Source organism: Cuculus canorus, chromosome 4 (assembly GCF_017976375.1).
Source record: "Cuculus canorus isolate bCucCan1 chromosome 4, bCucCan1.pri, whole genome shotgun sequence".
NCBI lineage: Eukaryota > Metazoa > Chordata > Aves > Cuculiformes > Cuculidae > Cuculus > Cuculus canorus.
In genome coordinates, this window is record NC_071404.1 from 79349204 (window position 1) to 79374950 (window position 25747).

Sequence of the window (25747 nt, forward strand, 5' to 3'; positions counted from 1 at the left end):
AAACATCAAAACCCCATAACTGAGAGTATATTCCTCCTTCAACCCATGCAGCAGATATCCCTGTGTAGGCTTAAGACCTGCCATTTTTGTTTTATTTTATTTTATTTTGTTTTCTTCTGTTCGGTTTTTGTTTCTTGCAGACAGGCTGGCGGACAGGAGAGCATCTTCAGATAAGAATGTGGAGCCGCATTCTGCTCCACAGAACAATCCTCCTGAAGATCCCTTTGGTTCAGTTCCTTTCATTTCTCACCCAGGCAAGTTACATCTGTAGCATCACTACCTGATATATCCATGTTTTCATATCTACATCTATGTCTGTGTATCTGATATCTGGGTGTCTGGTTGAATGACCAAAGTATGATAACCATGTTGGCTGCCTCAGGACAATAGATGATGGGTTGGAGAGATTTTATGTTGATTATCTCCAGTTAAAACTTACCGCTGTGTCCAAATCTTGGTATTTGCCCAGCATACAGACTGTGTCATCTTCATGGTGCAAATACATGGGACCAGTGCATTGCCAATCACATGTGTAGAACCAGAAATGCTTTTAAGGGCGGACTGCTTGCTAAGATGAAATTTTGCTCCTTCCCTGTAGCCTGCTTCCAGCTCATGGTATTTCCTTAACTCGATTCTCCAGCCTAGTTAAGACTGTAAGCTTCTGCTGTGTTTCAAGTATGGTTTTGGAGCCAGATGAGTAAAAACAAACAAAATACTTGCTGTTATCTGTACTGTGCAGGGGGAGGATATTCATTACTCCATTTTGGTTCACCTTGCATGAAAGTGAAAACAGCCCTGTGTTGTGAATGTGAAACTGCCTCATCCTCCAACTGAATCGCCCGTTTTAATGTTTGCTTGATAGTACTTTAATTGTTCTTGGTACCCGTGGCAAAGCCTTCATGACAGTTAAATGGTAAAAAGAGGCAGTTAATTACAGAGCCACTTTGACGCCATGTAAGTGGTGGTGAGAGTGCTTGTGTGATAAAGATGCCTTAATATGACTTGCAAAACATGTTCTTAAAGCAATTGAAAAGCTCAGATAATGTGCCTTAAAATAAATCACTTGGGATCAACCAAAGTGAGCATTGGCGTTTCCTTTCACCTTCATCCCACGTTCCTGAAGATCACCTGCTAGGGCTGCTCAGTGCTCACGTGTGCTCTGGTTACAGACGGTGAAGAGCGAGCAGGGTCACACTGCTGTGTTTCCTCTCCCCTGACCCCCCTGAGGAGAGGAGTGATGGAGCTGCTTGGGTGGGCACCACAATAAAAAAACCCCCATTTATTTAACTACAAGCAACAGTTCCCATTGAAGATGAGTCCTACTGTGTTATCAGCCTCTGAGTTGGAGCCGTGGTCCTGGTCTGTTTTGGTTTTGCTGTGTGACATAGGTCCTAGGTTTCTAAATGCTATTCTGTACGGGCTGTGGCTGCATAGAGTGACTCAGTATTCCTGTTGTTTTGGAGGCTGGAGGGTTCTCTGCTGAAAGCAGCGCTTTACTAGAAACTGATTTCTATCATCTGGTGAGAGGTGGCAGCAAGAAGCTGAAGATGATGTCATCTTTTGACTGAACTACTTGGTGTAAGGAGCCGGTTGTTCAGCAGAATGAGTGCAGTTGAGTGTGTTTACATATGTCCAAGAAAGTGATGCAACTGAGATGCAGAGGCTGAAATGTGAAGCCTTTTACCATCGCTGGAAAGGACCATGGGATGCTACCAATTGTGAGCCCTTGGGGTTTTCCCTGCAGAGCCAGGAGTGCATTTCAAGCTGCTGTTGCTGCAAGGATCACCAAGAGGGAGAGCCTGGAGCTGGATGGACTAGGGCTGCTTATGTGTCAGAGCTGCTGTGCTTAATCTGCTCAGGTGGGAATGGAGAGGCAGCAATGATGTGCGTATCGCTCGATGTGCCATGCAGAGGGCAAACGGCTCGGGTGAAATGAACTGACATATTGGGCTCATCTTATGACAGTAGATAGAAAAGCAATGTGGAAGCAGTTAGTGTTACTCACACTTGGTGTATGTCCAATTAAATGTTTTCACGACATGTAAACTTGCTGTACGCACTGTTTGATGCCTCAGTGTCTGTGGGAGTTAATAATGACTTGAAAGGTTACACAACTGGAAAAGAAAATTTGGCAAAGCATTCCAATGCTCAGTCTCACAGAAGGAAAACTACCATAGCAGACCTCTTATGAAAAAGAGAGAAGAAAGCATGGTTGGATAGCCCATAATGGGCTATTTGGAACAGTCATGTATCGTGGAAAACGGATTCTGGTTCTGAAATATTTGAAACACTGGACAGTGACAGTGGAAAAATTGGTGACTGTGGTCAGCACTTGGTAATGGCAGCTTTTGATTTAAGTGTGTTGACCGGCTTGTGTTGTAACATCCTTTGTTACCATTGAGTTGAGTGTTTCAGAAGCTCAGAACAGACACACATTCTCTGCTATCTCCAAATTATAAGGGGGAAAGGTCATGAATACGGTACAGTTTTCTGTTCAGTTGTACTTGGTGGCCTTTTGCCATCTAATTTTTTTTTTTGCAGTAATTCATTCTGGGATTTAACTGCCTTTTGCTTCCCTCAGCTCAAATCTAGAGTTCAGAGAAGCAATAATGGATTTGAGATAACTCTCAAAATCCTGTGGATGGACTGTGGAGATGTTGGGAAAGCTTGACTGGAGTCTGAGTGCTGACCTGAAGCTGTCTGCCAGGCGTTTTGCTCCTGTGGGGAATGTGAGCAGTCGTGTGGATTGTCTTCCTGCAATGAGGCTCCAGCGCAGGTCATCTGTTGAACTGTTCCACTGGGTGGTTGTAAAGCTCCCTTTCTGTACACATGATGCTTCTTAATCAAGTCACATTTGTCTTTTCTAAGACACGTAGGTAAGTCTTCCCCAGTGATTGCATGTGTGCTCACTGTGTGGAGACTGGGGATAAAAGTTTAGTCATGTGGTGGCTTCTTCTGAAGCTTCCAGACCTCCTGCACTCAGAGTTGGTGCTGTGTTTAAATGATGGTTTTGAGTGTGTCTGTGAAGAGGAGCCATTCTGTGGTGTGGTCTGTAACTCACTAGTCACAGCTCTGTGGGTCTGACTGAAACCCAGCCAGCAGTACAATGGAAACGGTCTGGAGACGTGGGCGTTGGACGTCCCTGGAAGGGCTGTGCTGCGGTAGATCATTATTAGCACTCACCGTGTTACAGCAAAGTGCGTCCTTCTGGCACGAAGAGATGTGAGTGACAGCTGTTCATTTGATTCCTTTTTGTACCAAGCTTCTGACAAGGGTTTGGACCACTGCAAGCTTCTGCACCGTGGCGTTGGAGCCCTTGAGCTACTCCACAGTCCAGAGCTTTAAGTGAAATGCAGCTTGCTATGGTTTAGCAAGAAATGACAAACATGGAACACGAGAAACAAAAGGACTTGAGCCAGCATTCTCTATGACACGAAAGCAGCTCATGCCATCAGTTCGCGTTTCTTTGGCAACTGGTGTTGTGGAACTGTTAGCAGGTCCTCTCACCCGCAGATTGACCTGGTGGCTCTTCGCTATTCCAGACTTAGGTAACTTGACCATTGAAATAATTTCATATCATTTTATTAACTCGTACTGCCTGTGACCCTGGTTTTGGGTGTTGCTGAATGCAGGCTCAAGATCTTTCCCTATAGCAAAATCATCTTTAGAGTTGAGCTTTTGCAAGTAACCCTTCCAAAGTAACTTGAACTTAGCTATCACACAAATAAACGATATTTGGGCAGTCCCAGTGGCATCCAAAATGATGCGGTGATAGTTGTGTTTGTGAAATCTTAAAGCAATCGCTGTGCCTTTTTGTTTTTATTATAACACACTTCAACCTGTAGACTAATTATCTGAAAGCATATCTAAGCAGTAGATGGCAGGCAGAAGTGTGTTGTTCTCCCATTGTTGTTCCCCTTTTCAGGAGGGAGGTAAGCAGTGCAAATCCCCATAACAATATTCAGCAGCTGCTGTCCTGACCCTTGTCAGAGCAGCAGCACAGATTTAGTTGCAGCGTGCCGGTAATCCTCAGGCCTGACATGTGGCAAATTGTTCTGAAATGATGGTGGCAGTATGTTCCCAATTCAAAGGAAGCTTAAAGCCCTTATGCCCCTCTCTGCCGCTACCCCCGCAATAACCTAAAATGATGAACTTGCATCAGGCATGTAATTACTGCAGTTGTTAGAGAGAATTCATCCTCTTATAATCGGATGTCTCAAAAAAGAACATCAGAACGGGAAATTTCCTTGAAGATTGGGATCTTCTTATGTGATTAAAGATGTTCCACCTGCCTTGCGTTTGGGAGAAGAACAATTGTCTCCTACAAGATGCAAACCTGATTAGAAGTGTAGTAATCCGGACAGTACATTACAAGCAGATGTTGCTCAGCGTTTCGCAGCTCTCTGTTTAAACCTCTCTCAGAACAGTCTCCGCAGCAGCTGAGATTGAGCAGATTGCGTGAAATCAAGGTGACAGAATTTCATTTCTGAAACCTCTCTGGCCAGAGCATTAAACTGTCATTAACCAGGGAATGTTCCCTCTTGGGGCATTGTTTCTATTTCTAGTGGCGTATGGTGTTTTTGTTTCCTGATGACTTTAGGAGTCAAAGAGGAATAACTGTAGGGTAGAAAAAGAAAATATTCATGGAATATATGGTTTAATAGCGTTACGGATGGTGGTTTTGTTTCTTTGGTTTGGTTTTGACACCAGTCTGCAATTTTTCTCCCAGTTATCAGGACTAAACCAGAGACGCTGCAGGTGAGAAGGTGCGTGCTATCTTGGACTATGAAGCGCTTTAGATTGGTGTCACAGAGTAACGCCTGCTTGGAGCAGACTGCTCTGTTGACGGCACCTCCACACTGGCTGAGGAGTAAAGCAAGATACTTGCTCCTTCCTGAAGAACACGCCAGAGGAGCAGCCAGGCCAGCACTCCTGAAATACTGCAGAATCCAGAGTGCTTTCTTCACAATGGCATTGCAGGAGCAGTTGCAGCTCCCAGCTTCCTCTGCCATGTGCTCCTTGCTGTCCTGTTGACTTTCTGCATGCAGGGGTGGGCACAGTGGTTCTGAAGTTTTATTGTTATCAAGCTGTTTCCATAGCTCGTGAGTTTCTAATCCCTGCAAAGCTCTTTTCAGTAATTTTGCATCTGTACAAAATAGATGAAGAAGCAATGAAGAAGTAGTGTTTGTAACTGGCAAGGGACTGGTGGGTAAGGAGGAATGTCAGGGCTAAAGAGCCAGAAATCTGGAAGCCCTGTTAGAAACCATTTGTAGTGAGATGAGGGATTTGAGACTGATGAGCTAGTAGGCAGTTAATTACTGGGTGCTGTGTTGATGTTATGGCTGGAAAATAAATCTACTTGCAGTATCTTTGGCCTCAGGACAGAGATAGTTCAGAAAGTGTTTTCTCACGTGCAGGGTGATTGTTGACAAAATATGCTGGCTCAGGCTTCCTTTGCCAGTGTGTTTCTTCGTTCTTGCTATCAAAAAGCATGTGCTGTATTTGGTGTGCGATGGCTTCGCCTCCTTGCCCTGGGTAGACCAAGAGGCCCCACACCTGACTGGTGCCGGGACAGATGGCTGTGTGGCCAGTATTGTAAAAATGAGCAAGAACTTCACATTTTCAGTCTTCTTGCTGGCTGTTCAAGCACCTTCCGTGCCTGCCTCTGTCAGTAACGTGCTTAGCATTTCCCTGAAGAGTGGGAGCTCTCAGCATGGGAACCAAACCGCTAACTTCATCCACAGTGAGCATGCAGTGTCTGTGTTCACTATGAAACGTGAGTCCCCAGCAGGTGGGGAGTGCACAGTGAATTGCTTCTGATTCCATCCCAGAGATGGCAGTTGTTAGGGACGAGGAAGAAAATTTGGGATGCTAATACCGATTCCCTAAAAACTAGGTTGTCTGGGTGGCTGATCACCAAAATCATTTGCAGCGTGTTGCCAACAGGAGTAACAGTTGCAGGTGAGTCTGTTAAGAGGTGTTGGGGTGGCTTGTGTGCCCTCGGCTATGGCTTGGGAAACAGCTTGCGGTGTTTTGCCATGCCTTGTCAAGTCCTGCTTGCTGTGTGCTCTTTCCGGAGTTGTCTGCAACCAGGAGCTCAGCATGGTGTGGCTGAAATGACTCATTCAGCAAGTCAGGGTTGGTAGAGGTTGGGTTTTGTCTCGCGTGTGTCCTCTGCAGTTTGTTTTCCAGCGAGTGCAATTGTGGCAGCAGTTCACAAATTCTCTTTAAACCTTCTGGGAAGCCGGGTACATTGGATGGGCCGTGGTTCAGTTTTGGGCTTTAAAAGAAAGTGCTTTATGAATTGTTTTCTGCATCTGGAAACTCTATGCAAAGGTTTCATCGTTCCTTGGGAGCACAGACTCATGGGGTTTGACATGCATGAAAGGTTTGGGGGTTTTACTATTAACATCTAACCTAGAAATATTTCCTTTTATTTCTTTTAAATGTAATTGTATTTCTGTTAAGGTTAGTGTCTTGGTAAATATTGGAAATGGCAGGATTTGGAAGACAGGGGGTTGTGCAGTGCAATGCGAAGGCTTTACCTTTGGGAAATCTAAAGCAAGCAGCCAAATAATCCAGATTCTAATTTAGTGGGTAAAGCAAATACATAGTATTTAAAATTACAGTAGATAAGAAGCAATCTGACACTAGAAGCACAGAAAAAAAGAGCTCAAAGCCCTAATCACCTGATGTTTTTAGTCATTCTGGTCATCTTGATTTTAAATCCACACGTAAAATACATTGCTGCAAAATTGTTATTGTTGTTTTAAGTGTAATTGCAAAGAGCGCGAGGGCTCGTGGAGGAACAAGTCGGCTATTCCTCTCCAAAATAGTAGAAATTGTCCTGTAAAACTGAACATTGTGTTCTGGCCTGGAGCATAGAAAGAAAAAAAGCCTGATTTGGCCTGGGAGTTGCATGCCCATTCTCTCAGGAAAGGAGAAATTACCTGAGAAATGACTTCGTATGTTAGAAGAATTGGAGCTGGGTTGTGGCTGGGCGTTTTTTCAGAGCAGTGACTGGTGCACCCACCCGTCTCCAGTGCTTCCACTGCCGTGAACACGTGCGGCTGGGGAGATGTCAGTGGCGGGGTAACAAAGCTGTAAGGGAATGGCATTAATTCTGGTGAGGTGGGAGGGTCAGGGACCTAGCGCAGAGCTTGGTAGTAACGGTTTTACTGAGCACCAAGCCCTGTGCCCAGGTTTGTGTCAGACACCGGAGACAGAAGAATTTGGCCCTGGTGCTCAGGCTGTCTAGGCGTGGTGTCTTGGTTGTGAGGGCGAGTACAGGCCGGCTAAAGGTGAACTTGGTGTGGCCGCTGGGTGAGTCTAAGCTGGCGGTCGGTCCCAGACCTTGCAAGCAGAAGCACAGCTGGATTTGCTGGCGTTCTGGTCCCCATCGGAAGCTTGGTACCCGCTTAATATTGCACCAGGAGTGGCTGCAATATGACTTCGCTCTGAAGTATTGCACACCAATGCCTGGTAGTTGCTCGGTTTGCAGGGAGAGGTCAATTATCATGGCTGTTATTAGCGCTACAGGTTCAATTTATGCATCCTTCAGGCAGTGCGGCTGCCGTGTGGTCTGTGTCGTAGGGAACAGGACGTTGCCTCTGCTCTCCAGTGCACAAAATGCCTGGCAGCCAGCAGGGCAGAGCCCACGGAGCTCTGTCGCTGCTGGAAAACAGAACCCGAGGTCTGAAGTGACTTCTTTGTAATGGTTAAGTACTTCTTTTTTGTGTACGCTGTTTTCCTGACTGAAGCAGCAGAAGCACTTCAGGAAATAGGTTTTAAAAACCCAACTTAAAATCTTTGAAGCACGCTGGCTCCCATTACCTTGGGGCTCAGCGGCTGAGTGATGTGTGTGTGTGTGTGTGTAAACCTGGCTCTAGAGATCCCCTGTGTCCACTGATCCCTCCTTCATGCCCCAAGCCCACTGCTATTGTGCTTCTCTTGTGCTTGAGGAGTAAAGCTATGTCTGCCAAATCAGTTCTACGAGTAGCGTTAGAAGTATCAGATCTGATTTTACTGATTGCCCTCAGTAAGTGCGCAATACAAGTTGGCATCAGCTCTTGCTTTGTGTGGCTGTGGTGTGTGTGGAGAAAGTGTTGACTTAAAGAGTGTATTTCAAGTCTTGTTTTGCATTTTTCTTTGGACCTGCAGATTCCCCTGGAAAACAAGTGGATAACTCAGCTGGCGACCAAGGAAATAACTTAGGGACCCCAACCAAGGCTGGAAAACTGAGCCACGCTTTTAGAGATCTCCGTCCAGGGAGGAAAACTGCAGAGGGACAAGTGCCAAAAGGTGGTGATGAGTCAGAGAGCGATTTTGAATCTGATCCGCCTTCTCCTAAGAGCAGCGAGGAAGAAGAAGAACAGGAAGATGAAGAAGTCTTGCAAGGAGAGAATGGAGACTTCATTGATGACAATGACACAGAACCAGAGAATTTAGGCCACCGACCTCTCCTCATGGACTCGGAGGAAGAGGTGGAAGAAGAAGAGGAGGAGAAGCAGAGTTCTGACTCTGACTCTGATCGTACGAAGCGAAAATCTGTGGAAGGGCTCCTGAGCAGTAGATTCAGAGATGGCGCGGGCAGCGGTGAAATCGAAGAACTCAGCAAAACGCGCGCGTCCTTGTCTGAGGTGCCAGGTACTGTCAGCAAGGTGAACCCTGGCCAGGAATTCGATGTGTTTGGGGCCGTGCCCTTTTCTACTCTGCACCCTCATGCAAGAGAGATGATAGACAACGCTATCTCTTCTCAGATGGCTTTTCCCAGCCTGACCCAACAGCAGGATGACTTTGATGTGTTCACCAAAGCCCCCTTCAGCAAAAAGGTGACTCAGCAAGACGGGCAGGTGGTGGGGACTGAGGCTCTGCTCTCCCCCACCTCTCTGCAGAGTGTCGATATTTTCGGCTGTACTCCATTTCAGCCTTCCCCACTCCCTAAGAGCAGCGAGAGTAAAGAGGACTTGTTTGGGCTGGTTCCTTTTGAAGAGATCACAGGAAGCCAGCAGCAGCAGAAGGTGAAGCAGCAACGTAACCTGCAGAAGCTATCTTCCCGACAAAGGCGCATGAAGCAGGAGGTCTCGAAGAACAATGGGAAGCGCCACCATGGCACCCCAACCACCATGAAGAAGGCATTAAAACCAAGTTATCGCACCCCAGAGAGAGCCCGCAGGCACAAGAAAGCAGGACGCAGGGACTCACAGAGCAGCAACGAGTTCCTGACCATCTCGGACTCCAAAGAGAACATCAGTGTTGCGCTGACTGACAGCAAAGATCGAACCAACCCTCTGCAGGCAGACGAGAGCCTGCTGGATCCTTTCGGAGCCAAACCCTTCCACCCGCCGGACCTGCTGCGGCACCCCCAGCATCAAGGGTTTGGTGACAACCGCGGGGATCATGGTGCAGTAGTAGTGGCTGGTAGACCCCGGCAGGGCTCCCTGCACGGAGCCATTCACGGCAGCGAGGGGCTCAAAACAGATGACTTTGGTGCAGTACCCTTCACAGAACTGGTTGTGCAGAGTGCACAGAGCCAGCAGCAGCAGGCGCTGGAGTTGGATCCGTTTGGAGCAGCTCCCTTTCCTTCCAAACAGTAAATGTTTCCACTGGGTTCCCCCCCGACACCTCGCTGAGTTACTTAATAGAGGGTTTAATTAGTGGCGTTTTTTATCTGTTGGAATTCATAGAGTCATGGGTTGTACAGACTGTTCATGTTCGAGAAGGCGTGGCCAACTTGCAGGATGAAACCGAGAATGATGGCAATTTTTATTGTTTTTTTGGGAGAAAAAGATAAAAAAAGCAACCCAAGGGCATCGTTTTGACAGATGGCTCCAGAATGAAAAGGGCGATGGGATGCGAGTTGCTGTCTGTCACTGACTGTGGGCCCTGGCGCATGTTGTCACGTTGCACTTTTGCATTGCCTTTTCAGCCCTCTGGGATGCGCTGAGCTGGAGGGAGGGAACGGGCAGAGATCCCATACAAAACCTTTCCTGTGGGTGCAGGTAGGCAAATGGAACATGGTGGTTCTTCACATCTTGGTCACAGCAGACCTTAGCAACAAAATGAATGTTCTGCTGGAAACAGTCAGGTCTTCGCTTCTGAGGTGAAAACAATTCTTATTAATCATAAAAATAAAGAAGCCGAGTTCACTGGGAGCTGCGGCCCCAAATTCCAGAGCTCGGCCGTGGCTCAGGACCTGGCAGACATCTATGCAGCTGCGGGGTTAAAGGCAGACCGAGTTTCTGTGTGCCTACAAGGTCAATTTATTTTTTTTTTTTACAGTAAGTGCCATTAATGTAAAGTAGCAAACTGGAAACTTAGAGGTAAAATAAGATACGAGGAATACACTGGTTTGTGAGACACAAAGCCTGAATGTAGGGGGCAAACCAGCAGGGATGCGGCCAGGGTTTGCAGCACTTCGGAGACTACTCAGCACGCTGGTTTGCACAAGGAGGTTGTTTCGCACATGGAGCATTCTGGATGGCTTGTGCAATTGACTGCGGGGTGCAAACATTGGATTTATTTGATTACGAATTGGGGTTGGTGTCTGAAAATGCCTTTTCTTTTTCCTCTTGCATTTACATTGCAAAGAAAATGTTTATTCTTTCAAGCCTGTTGTTTTTTAAACAATAATAATTGTCTGAGACAAATGCAACCTAACATTCTTCTAAGTTGCCATGGATCTGCTGTTGTTCTGAAGGGCGTTTGGAAAGAAAGTTCTGCCAAATGCACTGAGTGTTGAGGGAACATCCCTGGCCCTGGGTCTGTTGCAGGACAGGAGCGGCGAGAGGCAGGTCACACGCCAGCGCTGTACTGATTGCCACCGTGCCAGGAACCTGCATTCCGCACCATGAAGCCTTACAGGCAGGATGGGTCCTGCCGCACTCAGTACCTTGGAGGCATGGGATGTGGCTTGGGAGTGTGTGGTGCTGGTGGGGGACGGGAAGGTGATGCTCATGGGCTTCTCGAGGACAAGATTCAATTCTGGTGATGGAGCAGTACGTGCTGGGGATAGGCAGGATGGCTTCTCTGCTGCCTTGCAGGTTGTGCCAAGACGTGTGCCGTCGGCAGAGTGAGTCTGGTTCAGGATGGTCCCATCTCTCTGCCTTTTCTCCGTGGCAATCCACAACAGGAGGTGGAAGGAGGCAGTTCCTCTGCTTGTCTCTGCTTGATGTCCTCGCTCTGCTGGGTGCTGAAGAGTGGGATGTTTGTGTGTGGAGGGCATATTACAGACTGAGGGTCGTGTGTCCCGGTCTCCTCCGCTTTTGCAGGAAAGCAGGTGAAGTGTTTAGGGAGTGCATTTATGTTCAGTCTCCTCCTGGTTACGTGGTTGTCCTGAGGTCTAGAGGGCAAAAATTCCTTACGATAGTGGTTGAAAACAGTGCATGTAACACCAGTCCTTTGGCTCCTTTGCAGTTGGTCTGATAAAACACTCCTCTGGGGACACGTGAGGTGGCTTCTCCTCATCCTGGAATTGGGAAGCAGCTCATCCCTATCTGTACACCTTTGTTACCTTCATATTCCTCGTTTCTGTTTCTCACGGGGTGTGAGATATTAAAGCTGTGCTTGGTTGCGTTCGCCTTCTTCAGGCTTAGAAATCAAGCCCTGGGGAGGTGATGCGTAGAAACGTTTTGGCTCTATTTGCACAGGGTTTCTTAGGCTTTATCACTGCTGTTCTCACCTGGGTGTTTCGTGCCAAAGGCTGCAAGAAGCACACGCGAAGTTCTGTAGCATTTTCTGATTCTCAGGTTAACTATTTTTGTGGGTTTTTTTCCCCTCTGCGTGTGCTTACGAGCTGCCTTCCTGCAGTTTCCTTCCGAGCTGTTCTTTACCTGCCCAAAGAGCAGTCAGAGCAGAAGTCTTTGACAGCTGGGGTGGGTGGAAACATAACGAGAATAAAACGGGGGGCAACTGACCCATGGTCTGCAATGCAGCGAATCGTCGCCACAGTCACACAGCCACTGCTTTCTCTGGTGGGAAAGCAACTTCAGGGTTTGCTCGGCCACTTGGTGCCGGAGGAAGGGGGTAGCGACGTGCAGGCTCCACTGTCCGAAGGGATAGTGGCGGCTGTTGGACACAGGGAAGAGGCTCTGCGCTGGCAGCCCTGGTGTTCAGGTGAATTAAGAGTGGAAGGAAGCATGCTTGGAATTTTTCTGTTTACCCTGAGACTTGAGGGAGCACTACAGGTTTTCCTTGTGGGCTGGGTTGGCTTGGGTTCTGGCAGAGGGTTCTGTGACTGTAAAGGAGGGAGATTGTGCACAGAAAGTGAGCTAAAAGCAAACTGGCAGTTGTGTTACTCTGAGGCTGGCATTGTGGCTCTGGCTGCCTGAGTCGCAGCCGGTGATACTGTCTTTCGAGTGGCCTTAATAAACCTTTTTCTTTTTTTATTCCACTTAGGAAACAGGGTTATACCTGAATGTAACTTTTGTTTCTAGAGTTAGAATGATTTTATCCTTCCTTCCTTGTGTCTGAAGAGAGATCAGTTTGCCTTGCAAGCTGACTTTGTGTGGTATATAGTGTTTATACACAAGTACACCCATGTTTGGGTTTAATTTTAGCTCTGATCACTGTTCCAGAGGTGACACGTAGTACTGTCAGAGAATGGGGTACCCTTTTGCTTCTACTTGAGGGTGTGTGTGCTCATGTGTGTGCTTGCCACCTTACCTGGCACACGGCAAAGACCTGGCTACGTACGCGTGCACCACTCTGTCTGGGAAGACCATAATAACAGCAAGGTAAGGAATGGGCGCTTCCTGCCCATAGAACACCGCGGGTCACGTCCACAGCTTCCCTTCTGGCACAGTGAACGGCTGGAGCACAGGTCTTGAGCTGCTTCAGAGAGATTCTGTCTAAAGGTACTGGGACGCCTTTAGCGGTTGTGGTCATGGAAAGGGAGATAAGATGGTGGAGTTCCTCTGCGGACCCCAGCAGCCAGGATGCAGGCAGTGATTTTGGCTGCGTTGTGTAACGCGAGACCTGCCAGTACCGGCTTACGAGGAAAGAGCTTGTAATCATCCTGGGCCTCCCTGTTAGCCAAGCCAAGTACTGTGAAAATCAGTCAATACTGTGAGAATAAGAGTTTATCTGGAGTCTTTTGTACTCTGTCGTGTTTTTTTATATACGAGAAGAATATATCCAACATCTCTGTGCTTGCACACATCACGTATGGGAGATGCTGTGGTTCAGTAACGCGGCAGCCACCATTGCTGTTACTGCAGGGAGGGAGGGAAGCGCCACGGGTGGCTGCTGCCTTGCGTCTTTGGGCAAGAGGATCAAGGGAAGGGTATGTACAGCTCAGCCTGTGACTAAGGCATCACCTAATAGTGAAGAGCATAAAAACTATTTTTAAATTGCTGGCATTCAGCTTTTAAGTGCACTTTCCTGACCAACACTTCAATTTCTTGTTAGTCTTCAAGTTTCTAAAGCTTTTTTGTGTACCACTAAACCAGAGAACTTTTAACTTTTTGTGAAACGGATGTACAACAAATTACTGCAGTTGTTCAATAAACAAACTGATAACAGTGAGTGTGCAGATCTCCTTAAACGTGGTATGATTGTTTCCGTTTAGGCTTTAATTTACTCGCTATTGGTGCTGCTGCTGGTTGCATTTTGTGGCTCCTGCCACAGCCTTAAAAGTGTTCTAAAATACTTCTATTTGCTGCCCCATCGTTTGTCTTTGTGCAGCAGGTTGTTAACGTGTGCTCTTCTTAATTCCTTAGGTTCAGTACTGCGTTTTAAGCCTTTCTGCAGCGCCGTTCTGTAAGGATGTGTTCCCATTCCTAGGTGGTGACGGAGGGTCAGGCCCTTTCCTCTCCCCAAGCGCAATTCCCAGCGCTGTCTCAGTGGACCTGGTTCTGCCCCGATATTGTAGGCATAACTTAATGTGATGGGACCCCCTCAGAGCAGTGGTTTGGGACGCAGCGTACTGAGCTGCCTCAGAGGAAGACCAGCCCATGCTGCTGGAGCAGCACCATTCAGACGCTGTGCTGCCCTCCCTGCCCCTCCGAGCTCCCACCTGCGTACCTCCGGGGGAGACAGAGGGAGGTCACTCCCAGTAAACAGCCCAGGGACTTGGATTTATTTACAAGCTCAGTCTGTACAGAAAAGACCACCATACAGCTCGGTAAATTTTGTCAGTAATAAAACCAAACAGCTTTGCAGTCCTGCTCCAGTAAAAACTGTGACAGTTGTTAGACTTTACGTACAAAACACATCCCCACACTGCACTTCAATACACAAACACACTCGTGGACTATTACTGTTCTCGAGTGACTGGAAAGGGCTTTTGTACTTGGCAGGTTGCTTGTCAGGCGTCAGTAGTAATGACTAGTGCACTTGAAACTTGCTTGGCTGTCAAGTTTAAAGGGGAAATCAGTGTTTACAAGGAAAGGCTCAGCGGTCTGGGAGCTGAATCGTAAATGCAGTCAGTTTTTGCTGCTGCTTCTTCCTGGAGTTAAAAACCCAAACCTACCCCGAGCCGACAGTCAACATCGCTCCCCAGCAGGGAGGTGAGTGTCCTGCCTTCTCCATTGTGATGTGTTGTGGTGTGTTCCCGTCTCTGTTCTGCAGTGCTTTGGCACAACCCAAAGAGGATGGCTGAGGGAGCCGGGCTGGTTCAGACCCAGGGAGGAAGCAGCAGCCGTCCCGAGGAGGGCAATGCAGAGAGCAAGCCTGCCCCACCGGGGGTAAGCAAAACCCCTCGGGGAAACCCTCCCTGGGAGGAGGAGGCAATGGCAGAGCACTGACAAGGCCAACAGGTCATTAAGGGCTTCATTAAGGGCTTGGCACGGGTAGCGCAGCCTCAAGCAGGGCTGCCTAAGGCTTTCCCGGGCAGCGCTGTCCCTCTTGGCCATGGGTGCAGGACACCGGCTCTGTGGCCTCTCGGTGTGCATTTACACCGGCTGCTGTCGGACATGACAAAGCGGGAGACGCTGGGATGCTGCTGAAGGCTGCACTGCAGGTAAGACAGGGAGCTGTAGCGAGGTCAGCTCCGACAGTTCATCACCCTGGAACAGAACCATCCTGCCTGTAGTTAAAGCAGGGACCGTGAGGGTGGCTCCTGCTTTCTGCCACGTCCATGTCTGCCACCAACTGGTTCCAAACTTAAACCACGTGGCATTAAGTGCTGAGGCAAGCTCGGTAATGTCCAGCCAGCTCCCACTCACCCACAATGGATCAGGTGACGCAGCAGGGATTGCTGCCCCCTGCTCTGCTGAACTGTAAACACAAGCACAGCTGCTATCCGTGAGCAGTCACAGAAATACTGATTCTAACCCAAAAATCCAAATAATTCCAATCCCATTTGAAAAAGTGGCACCCGTTGAGCTTAATTTTACTCAGCTACGGCTATGGAATTGCCAGCTATGGACATGTCTCAGCGCTGATCTAAGATGGTTTCACAGTGGATTCCAAAGAGAAGGCAGCCTCCGTACTGGGGAATGCCTGGGGCGGGAGTAACCGACTCTGCCAGCGCGGTTTGCGTGATGCGTTTCAAGGCCGGAGCTCACCAGCTGCAGGCACGCTGCCTGGGCTGCGCCAGTCCAGCCTCCGAAACAAAGGTAACGTCAGAAAACTCTTAGTGATGCAAGATGGTAACAAACCTGAACACACAACTTAATGCAATTCCTGAACTACTTCAGAGTACGAATTCCAAATTAGCAAAGAGATCCAGGGAGATTTCTTCAAATAATGGCAGGATCCGTGTCAGGAGGGCAAGTTTTTGAGATCTGAAGTGAAGATTTGGGGGTGGTGGATGACATACGGTGTTTTCTTCCAGAGGAAGGGAAAGAGGTTGTCCAGGGAAGTACAGGAGTCACAAGTCTATTTGATACGTTCCTGTGGCGATGCTGCAGCGTAACTGCGTCACTCAGACTCTTGACAGGTGCCACACACCGTGCTGCTGTGACTGCAATCCAAGACCGGATCCCACTGGAACTGCACATTTCCGAGCACGCCAGCAGGAGCGGTTCCTCAATGATGAGCTTCAACAAAACCAGACAGCCTGGGGTACAGCCTGGTAGCTCAGCAAGGGTCACAATCTCTGTTGTTCGTGTTTACCAAGCAGAACCGATAGTGCTGCGATCCGAATGCCGAGTCGTACAGGCCAGCGCTCCACTGTGCTGCTCCAGGAAGACGTTTTATCCTTGATTGCGGAAGAGGAAATGAATGCCAGATCCCAGTAACAACACAGGCTTGTCCAGCAAGCTGTTAACAGCCCAGGGGTCAGAGCAGGAACAGCCTCGGCACTTCTCTTTGTGGCTCAGCTCACAAGGTAAGGTCTAGGCCCCCAAAGTCAGAAACGCCACGGCAGCATCTCTGAAACGGAGCGGGGAAACAAGGCGAGTCGCTCACTGTGTAGGTGAGATGATCATCTCTAAACACACTGCCAAAAAAATCCAGATCCTGGCTCAGCAGGTCAAAAGCCTGACAGGAGCCTGAGGAAAAGGCCGCTTGAGGACCAATACTGATGCCTGTAGGGGGTTATTAGAATGGTGAGAGCACTGCGAGTGACCTGCCCATCCCTTCCTAAAGCTGCTCAGGGTCAAAAGGGCAGTGCAGACAAGCAGAGTTGCTGGCAGCAAATCACCTGCTGTTTCACTTAAAAGCAGGTATTGCACACACCAGCATTTCATTTGGGGAAACTCACGAGGGGCCTGGCTGACACTTGGGCAAGTTAAAGCCAGGATTGTTCACTCCTGTCCTAGCCCGAGTCCCCTTCCCCTGAGTAACCCCAGGTCTATATGGGTGTTATGTATTCCAGAAGTAGCAATGACATAGGCAACGATGACATAACTACTTATTTTGTGACTATGAACGTAAATATAAAACGTGTATAAGATGTCACTGTGCAGGTTACTGCTGGCCTGAAGCTGCAGTCATTTGGTTCTTTGAAAATGGCTAAACGTAGCCCTAAACACTTGGTACTTTGCGCTGTCCTGTTGTCTCACCAAGGTGACAAGGCTCCTCTCACATCACAGAGTGCAGACACTCAAATGGATTGATTTATCAAGAAAGGAACTTTTTGGAGAAGTTATTTATTGTCTCTGGGGAGACCTTTTGGCAGCCTTTCAATACTTAAAGGGCGATTACGAGAAAGATGGGGCAAACCTTTTATCAAGGCCTGTTGCAATAGGGAGCAATGTTTTCATACTAAAAGAGGGCAGATTTGGTCTAGACAGAAGGAAAAACATTTTCACGCTGAGTGGTGAGACACTGGCCTCTGTTGCCCAGAGACAGCGGAGGGCCCATCCCTGGAAACATTCAAGGTCAGGGCGCACAGGGCTCTGAGCAACCTGAAGTAGCTGAAGATGTTGCTGCAGGGGCTGGAGGAAGTGGCCCGTAAAGGTCCCTTCCCACCCAAACCTTGCTGTGGTTCCACGCTGGGAAGCAGCCGTACCTGCACTCAGGAGTCGTCACTGTGCTCAGGACACGGTGTGCTGTGTCGGTACTCCAGGATGTACACCGTGGACTGGTGCCACCAGTACAGCATCACAACCGCAAGGACATGCCACACCTGGTGGCTCGAGCCGAGGTAGTTCAGCTGGCCTGCGGGGAAGGAAGCGGGCGAGGGGCTCAGCTGTTCAATTCAGCAAGAACGCGGGCAATGCAATCAGCTATCAGCCCCCCGAAAGCTCAACTCTTCCCCTGCCTCCCAGCGAGTGTAGTTCTTTAGTGAACTTGGACAGACACTGTTTGTATTGGATGCCAATACACACAACGGCTTATGCTACATGAGAAAACTTCACATAGAACACGGCCAACCTGCTCTCTCACAGAATGTCTCACAGGACTCGCAGCGAGGACCCTGATGCTGCAGGAAGTTCAGCTGCAGTAAAAAAAATCCAGAAGAACATTTCCTACCTGGGAAGTATCTTTCAGGAACTTTGGAAATATAGAAGAGAAAAGCCACAGCGGCGATAAAGTACATGACAACCACACGCGGAGCGAACTCCTGCAAAAGAAAGGAAGCTCTCCTAGTCGTCAGAAAGCAAAAGCTAAAAACACACCTCATCCCTCAAGAAAAATGCTCGACAAAACAGAACCTTACTTCACTGCCTATGTTACCTACAGACAAAATCCAACAGGGAAGCAAATGCCAAAGCTTGGGAAAATCAGAATGGGAAGAAGCTTTTTTAACCCAGACCCTCTGTTTCAGTACACAAGCTCCTTAGTGTTTCTGTGCAGCCTGCAGCAGACATGAAACCGGTCGGTAACAGAATGTCTTCGGGCACACGGAGCAGCCACAGAGGGGTGAAGTTGGCGGGAAGGATCCCTTTGGTGCAAAACCTGACTTATCCGTCAGGTCTGCAGGCGCTAGAGCCCAGGGTACAGCAGTACCACATGCTGAGTGGTAAAGAATCCAACAGCCCCTTCAGAAGCTGCTTTTTGTTTGCTTTAACAGGGAATTTCGTTACCAGAAGCGGAGCATTTTTGCTGAAGCATGGAAGACAGGCACGTGCTATTCTGACCACCCTGCTGTACCGGGAGAAATGAAAGGGGAGGTGTGGGGGGGACAACTGCCCTTTATCGCAGTTCTAGGAGGTCAGTGTGAAGTGCTCCATCTAAAGACTACCCACACTCATAGATTCCGCTCTCCCACCTTCAGCAGCGGCTCTGGAATGGGCCAACCCACCACCCCAAGTCACAGCTGCTTCAGCACAACTGGGTCCCTGTTCTAACTTCAGTGCTTTCTGGGGGTTTCACAGCAGGTGCCGCTTGGTTTTCAGAAGGTAACTCTATAAGGTAAGACACAAAGAGGATAACAGTAACCTCACAGTGATGTTACAGGAGAGCTCCCTAAGACACAGGGGGCTGACCAAGCAAATATGGATTTTTGCTGCCAAGCCAGGGCCCAGAAGAGGAAGCAAATAATAGTCCCATCAGTGTCTTCTGGTTTCCTTCTCCTCTCTTGAGCAGTGGAGGCAGATGGCCCAGAGCCCTCGAGCAGCCGGGCAGACCCACTTCCCACTCTGCAGCTGACTTGGCTCTGTGCTTCGGTCCCTCGCCCTGGGTGAGCGAGGCTGCGGCCACCCCCGCAGGCTGCTCCGTCCCTCGGGCAGATACGCTCAGCTGCAAGTGCACCCAGCCTTCCTTTTCCTCAGAGCAGATTTAATCGACTCAGCCCGTTTCCTGCTTTATAACACGTTTTTAAGTGTTTGCATTTGGGTCATTCTATGGAAGAGAACTCTGTGCTCCACGAGATGTTCATTACCACTGCTTTCCGCCCTGTTCGCAAAGTGTGAGAGGACTGAAGGAAGACAGAAAGCGACAAGCCAAAGCGAATCTCATCTCCTCTTACCTGTACGATAGATGCACCGATACCGCCGTTGAGCCAAACCCAGTGGATGGTGGGAATAATTCCGTAGCCAGACACGGAGCAAAAGATGAGGGAGCGCAGTCTGTGCCACTGCTGCGTGAGGTAACTGGGATGAATCTGAGCAAAAAACACTGCCAAGATCATTGCCAGCACAGTGATTAAATATACCTGACGCCAGTACTGGGGAAAGAAGAAATAAAAGCAGGTTTGTGGACGTTCTCATCAGGTGTAGAAGCAAGCTCGGGGTGGAAAGCTTATGCTACTGTTTGTAACGAAGCATAACTCTCGCCCGTGCTGCAAGGGCACGGATGGGGTCTGAGGGGATGGACTTGGCTGACAGCGAGGGAAGGGAGCCTCTTGGTCAGAAAACCTGGCATAACACCATTTATTCCAGCAGTGTCTTCACCAAATCATTTTACATCTGCCTCTGCAGGCACGTGCAGCTACCCGATCACTGTGTCTGCTGTAGACCTGGATGTAATCGAGGCCTCTGAAGGGAACTTGCTGTACTGTTCCTCTAGCAGATGGAGAGAAAATCATCTTGTTTCTGTCTCAGGTAAGCTACCCAGTGGGAAAAGGTGTTTGAATTACTTGTGACGGGGGCCCATCCCTTCACCAGAGTCCTGCACTTGACAAAGGCAGGACCTGTAACTTTACCCTGCCTTCACATAAACACTTTCTTGAGGCCTGTGTGTCTGGCAGCCAGAAAAGAAAACCTCGGTTTGCCTCTCACTTCAGCAAGCACAGTTCTGCTCGTCCTGGAAGGAACTTGTTTCCCTTTCCCTCCATCTCCTGGCTAATGTTCCGTTTGGACACCCTGCAGTCAGCCCCTCTCCCACGGCACGGGAGCCACCACAACGAGACTGCAGGAATTAAATGTGATGTGACCGAGTGCTTCAAACTTACATTGTTACAATAAAATGCATAAAAGACGCCGGACACATAGCAGCCCAGGATGCCAATGGAAATTCCCGCATAATCTAAGGCCATCCATCGTCGGCTGGTCTTCTCCGAGCGGTGGCAACAGAAAAGATGATATCCTACTGAGCAGAGCATACACACCTACACACATGGGCAAACGAGGAGGCATCAGGCTCTTATACAGGTATGGGGAGCACACCAAGCTTCAACTCTGAACCTGAGAGCACGTGAGCAACCTGTTAGGTGTTTTACGGTGCAACTTGGTGGCGATAATTATGATTCCTACCAGTAATGAGCATAAACGGGTGTAAGCTTCTCTGGCAGACTGAAGGAGGAACAGATACCTTTGCAAGACTTGACAATTCCCAGTTCCACTGCTAAGAAGTTTGGGCTAGTGAGGCCAAACAACAATCCAGAATACAAGGGAATGGGACTGTGTCTGCATGAGCACAGTGGGGCAATGAGTTCTGCTTGGCCTAACTAGCACAAGCAGAAAGCAAAGCCCAAATCCGCCTGGACTACCCAGCGCTTGAGGGAGCACACAAGAAATTAAACACCTGTGCACAGGCTGCTTGTTTGCTTCTAGGCTGGCGTTGCGTGTTTTCCCAGCACCTCTCTGCAAGAGCAAGGAAGAACCAAGAGCAGTGCTTTGCAAGGAGTTTTCCCTGCTCTGAGGTAGGCAAAGGCAGCCTGTGCTCCTCAGGGAGCACCCACAGCACTCTGTGTGCTGTTCGTGGTTTTAGGGACAGCGTAGTTCACAGAGCTGCAGCGGCCAAATGACACACATGAAATCTGCTGCTGAGAGCAGATTTCATCTGACACAGGGTGAAAAGTGAGAGGAGCAGCCCCACTGGGGTTCCAGAGCAGCACCAGCCCACATCTGATCGTTGTGTAGCGGGGAGGGCCCTTTCCAGCGGCTGTTAGGGAGCCACAGCAGACACAACTGGATCCCGGAGCCCAGCTGTGAGATGGAACATCAGACAAGTCAGTTGTTTCTCACATGCTTTCACCGAGCCAGCCAGGGTCAGCCCTTACTGCCTTATTCCGTACATAAACCAGGTCAAAACCAGCTCAACCACTGAGCTTTGACATAGAATCATGGAATGCTTTGGGGTAGAAAGGGCTTTTGGTCATCCCGCGGGAGCAGGGACATTTTTAACTCCATCTGGTTGCTCAGAGCCCCATCCAATCTGATCGTGAATGCTTCCAAGGATGCAGCCTCCTCCGCCTCTGGGCTACCTGGCCAGAGCCTCACCACCCTCAGTATAACAGATTTTTCCTTATATCCAGTCTAAATCTCCCCTCCCCGAGTTTAAAATCATTGGTCCCTGTCCTGTCACAACAGGCCTTGACCAAAAGTCTGTCCCCGTCTTTCCTAGAGATCCCATTAGAGGAAGAGAACAAGCTCTGGGGATCCCACCCAAGACCACTCCACGCTGCTGTGTGGCCGAGGGGCTGCCCCACTCTCTCCCATCCCAGCTCCTGGCTCTACCTGGAAGCAAAAGAGGCACACTGAGCAGATGACAAAGTCCTCCCGGGAGGCACCTGCAGCAGGCAGGACAGCTGTCAGGTCGTGGATGCCCAGGGCAAAGAAGAGGACAAAGCCGAGGAGATGGCTCCAGATGTTGACGGTCTCGTTGGAGAGGATGAAGAGGCTGTGGAGAAACAGAACAGGGCACGGGGCGAGGCACCGGGGACAGAACGCAGTAGGGGTGAGGTGAGGGGACCTGGGGGGGGTGACAGAATGGGGCTGGGGATGAGACAGGAAGGGGGACAGAATGAGGTGGGGGAGAGGTAGAGAGGGAACGGAACGGAGCTGAGCTGGGGGGGAGGATGGAACAGGGTGGAAGTGAAACAAAGGGGCTGGGGAGGGACGGGCAAAACAGAAATGGAGATGAGGCACGGGACCTAGGGGAAAACACAATGGGGCAGGGGTGAGGCGGGGGACACAGGATCAGACAGAACGGGAGATGGGGGGGACAGAACAGGCCTGGGGGGGAGGCGGGGGGTGACAGAGATTGACAGAACTGGGCAGGGTAGGATAGAATAGTCTGGGGGACGCACAATGACAGGAGGCGCGAGAACAACAGAACACAGTTGGGGGGCATGGCACGAGGCCTAGGTGGCAGAACGGGCCTGGGGTGAGGCACGAGGCCCAGGGGGAGACAGAACATGGTAGACGGTGAAGTGGGGGGAGGGACAAAGCCGGGCAAGAGAAGAAAACGAGGTAGGGCTAAGGCAGGGGGACCCAAGGGGAGATAGAAGGGGGTGGGAAATCAGGCAGGGGACCCGGGCGGAGAGAGAATTGGGCAGGAGCAGAACGGAACGAGGCTGGGGGCGAGGCACGGGGCCTTGGGGCTACCGAGTGGGGCGGGGGGGGGGCGGGTCAGAACGAGTCGGGGGTGAAGCGGGGAAGGGCCGAATGGGACGAGAGTCAGGCAGGGAGATGGAATGGGGCGGGGGATGAGGCCGGGGGCCGGAAGGGACAGAACTGGGCAGAGGGGGAGGCGAGAGGGCTGCCGGGAGGACAGAACGGGACGGGGCGGCGCCGGCCCTCACCTCTTGAGGCAGAGCCGGGAGGGCAAGAAGGCGCGGTAGCCGTCGGTGATGTAGGGGTTGTCCTTGAGGAAGACGGGGATCTGCTCGTAGGTGTAGAGGCGGATGCCGCGGGGCACCAGCACGGGCCAGTACTGGTACCCGCCCAGCTCGATGTAGTGCGCGCTGCGCAGCACCTTCGGGTGCATCCTGGCCCGCGCCGAGCTGCCCGCGCTCCTCGGCCCCGCCGCCTCCCCGCGCCCCGGGGGCGCCCCGCGCGCCGCACGGAGATGACGTCACCGCCCCCGAGCGGCGAAGCGGCCTCGGGAGATGACGTCACGGGCCGCGCCGCGGCGCAGCGAGCGGGAACGCGAAGGCGCGCGCTCTCCGGCTGCGGCCGCCAGGGGGCGCGCGCCCCGCCCCCGCCCCTTCCCGCGGGAACCGCGAACCTCGGGAAGCGCGTCCAGGCGCGAGCGGGAACCCCGTCAGTGCCCGTCACGGGTAACCGGGGCTCGCAGGCACCAGACCCGCCAGTAACGGGGTCTCACCGGACCCACTGGTAACTGCTAACCTGGTCCCTCAGGCACAGGACCTCTACCGGTAACCGGGTCCCACCGGTAACAGAGGTAACCGCTCCCTGGCACCGGCCCTCAGCCCCTGCCGCAGCCCCCTAGAGGTCTCAACGCCCCCCCCCCCCCCCCCATGGTGCCGCCGTGGCTGTCCCGACAGGAACGCTGCCCAGAGGAGGCGCTGGAGATGGCGGTTCCTGCGGGAAGGGCGGTCGCTCCCCTCGCGCGGGCTGCGGCCGTGCAAACCTCTCCAAAATGGCGCCCGAGGGCAGGCACGCGGCGGCGCTGGGCGTGGCCTCCGCCTCCGCCGGCGTACCGGCACGCTGCCGTTAGCCGGGATAACGCCGCGCGAGGAACGGGGCATGGCGTGCGGAGGAAACGGCCTCAGGTTGTGTCACGGGAAGTTCAGACCACATATGTTGTGGGCTTGATGATTTCAAAGGTCTTTTCCAATCGAATGATTCCATATTAGGAAAAAATCCCCTTATGGAAAGAGCGGTCAAGTCCTGGCAGGGGCAGTGGTGGAGTCTCCATCCTGGGAGAGGTTCAAAAAACTTGTAAAAAAAGACAATTCAGGACAGGGTTTAACAGGTGCCGTGGGGTTGTTGCTAATGGATGGGCTGGATGAGCTTGGAGGTCTCTTCCAACTCGAATGATTCCATGGTGCTGTGCTTTTTTTTCTCCCTGTGTAGTCTATGAAATACCAAAAGAAGAGTAATCTTAATTATTTTAGCAAGTTAGGAAGACCTGGACAGGCTGGAAGAGTGAGTCAGCAGGAGGATTATGAAGTCCAGTGCAGGTAGTGTAAGGTCTTGCACCTGGGAACACATAACCCTGCTGTGCAGCGCAGACTGGGGTCCGCAGGGAGTGGAATCGGTGTGTGTGTTTCTGAGACAGAGATGACACAGACGAGGTTCTGCTTGATCTTGTGCTGTCTGGCATCTTCTTTGAGCTGCGGAGCTTAACCCATGGGCTAAGAGAGCTTAAAAAGTTGACCGGAAGTGGTGGTGTTGTCAGTGTTTGAGGTGGAATAGAAGAGATGTATTTTCTCTGATTATTTTTAAGTAATTATTTCCGTGTCCTTCTGGGGCATTGATTTACTTTACAGAAACTCGCATTTTTTAAAAACAGAAGGTATTCTGATCCAATTCCAATAGTCATTTTGGGGAGTTACCTGGAGGAGTTGCGTTCATAGTAGTAATTCAGTAGGCTTAGCTCTAAAAAGTTCCTCGTCTTTCCAGGGCATATCCAAAGCCCATCTCTGAATGTCTCATTCCTGCTTTACTTCATTTCTGTCTTCTGTCCCTTATGGCTTCTCTGTTTCTGTTCTTTCTTCTAGCTTGCTGGTAAAGAAACAGAACGATTTAGGCAAGATACACAGAGAAAGTGCATTCTGAAAGAAGATCTGTAGATGCAGGTCTGGCTGGAGGGGAGAGACCTGGGATGGCGCGGCTGGCAGTGTTTAGGATGGAGTGCAGGATATCCCATCTGCAGGTGGCAGAGTCGCATCAGGTGTGTGGGGAAGCACAGAGTGGTGAAACACCCTGTGGGCAATGCAGTGCTGAGGAGAGAAGCTGTCCAATACCGGGGATGGCTCGGCAGCTCATATATAGGGGAACAGGGGAACTGAGAATTCAGATTCCAGAGTTTTCCTTAAGTCTTAGGAGGCCACAAAGCCGTTACCTGAATTTGTGAGCTGTTGATGTGTCTGTTCTGTGATGGAAGAGCAGCTCAGTGTCTGACTGACGTGTATCAGCCTTGCTGAAGTGAGGAAACTGTCCTGCTTGGTCCAGCTAACATCTGTGAACCAAGCTAACAGGTGTGGTGTCTACGTAGTGGCAATCTTTTTCCCAACAAGTGCCCTGCCGGCTTTCTTCTTTGCCATGCTCGTGTGGAGGAGGGAGATGGGGTTTCTTGTCCTGGTTTAACCCCAGCTGGCAGCTCCAGGGCCACACAGTTGCTCTCACCTACACCCCAGTGGGACTGGGACGAGAATCAGGAAGTGAAGTCCAAGTCATGGGTTGGTCTAAAGACAATTTCAATAGAACAACGAGCGAGAATAATAGTATTAATGTTATGTATAAAAATGTATATTAAAATACCACTGCTCGTCACCTGATGATAACCAGTCCCAAAGAGCAATTGCAGTGACATTAGCTCTATCCCAGCCCAACGCAGACACGTGCATTTAAAGGAACAAAAACGTAGCTGCGACGTTAATTCAGGTGAGCGAACTCCAGCTGTCCCCAGCAGCCTCTCGCTGTCAGGGTGAAACTGAGCTGGAGAAGCCGTGTTCCCGCTTGCTCCACTTTCGTTGTTTGCTGGAGTGGTGGCTCGCTTTTGCCAGGCCAAATACTGCTTAGAAAGTTGCTACCAAGTTAAAACTGTAATTAGTCTTAATTGTCCA

The 25747-nt window shown here is 50.2% G+C and overlaps 2 protein-coding genes across 9 annotated transcripts in view; one reads left to right on the plus strand and one right to left on the minus strand.

Annotated features, from left to right (window-relative positions):
• BMP2K (BMP2 inducible kinase) overlaps positions 1–14428 on the plus strand; it is a 55288-nt gene extending 40860 nt beyond the window's left edge. For 3 of the 4 annotated variants that reach the window (XM_054064494.1, XM_054064497.1, XM_054064495.1), the window contains exons 15-16: positions 141–254; positions 8161–14428. In XM_054064494.1, coding sequence (XP_053920469.1) covers positions 141–254; positions 8161–9596 — 1550 coding nt within the window. In that variant the 3' untranslated portion in view covers positions 9597–14428. The remainder of the gene's footprint in view (positions 1–140; positions 255–8160) is intronic. The other variant, XM_054064496.1, reaches the window with a different exon arrangement.
• Positions 14057–23090, minus strand: PAQR3 (progestin and adipoQ receptor family member 3). 5 transcript variants are annotated; one of them, XM_054064501.1, is made up of 7 exons: positions 22796–23090; positions 21729–21891; positions 20222–20377; positions 19298–19432; positions 17860–17950; positions 17396–17544; positions 14057–16314 (listed from the first exon to the last, which is right to left on the minus strand). In XM_054064501.1, exons 1-6 carry the CDS (start codon positions 22978–22980, stop codon positions 17402–17404), a joined length of 873 nt encoding a protein of 290 aa, XP_053920476.1. In that variant the 5' UTR covers positions 22981–23090; the 3' UTR covers positions 14057–16314; positions 17396–17401. The 5 variants fall into 5 exon arrangements, with proteins under 5 accessions (XP_053920476.1, XP_053920475.1, XP_053920474.1 ...); XM_054064500.1 differs by having other exon boundaries at positions 14057–16141; positions 19298–19495; positions 22796–23088; XM_054064499.1 differs by having other exon boundaries at positions 14057–16381; positions 19298–19495; positions 22796–23088.
• Between the last annotated feature and the right edge of the window lie 2657 nt (positions 23091–25747).

Bases quoted from the DNA above. Each gene is read 5' to 3' on its own strand.
- PAQR3 (XM_054064500.1), bottom strand. From the start codon at position 22,980: ATGCACCCGAAGGTGCTGCGCAGCGCGCACTACATCGAGCTGGGCGGG. The intron at 21,892-22,795 runs GTGAGGGCCGGC...GTTTCTCCACAG, and splicing joins TCCCGGCTCTGCCTCAAGAG to CCTCTTCATCCTCTCCAACG. The intron at 20,378-21,728 runs GTAGAGCCAGGA...CCATGTGTGTAG, and splicing joins TGTGCCTCTTTTGCTTCCAG to GTGTGTATGCTCTGCTCAGT.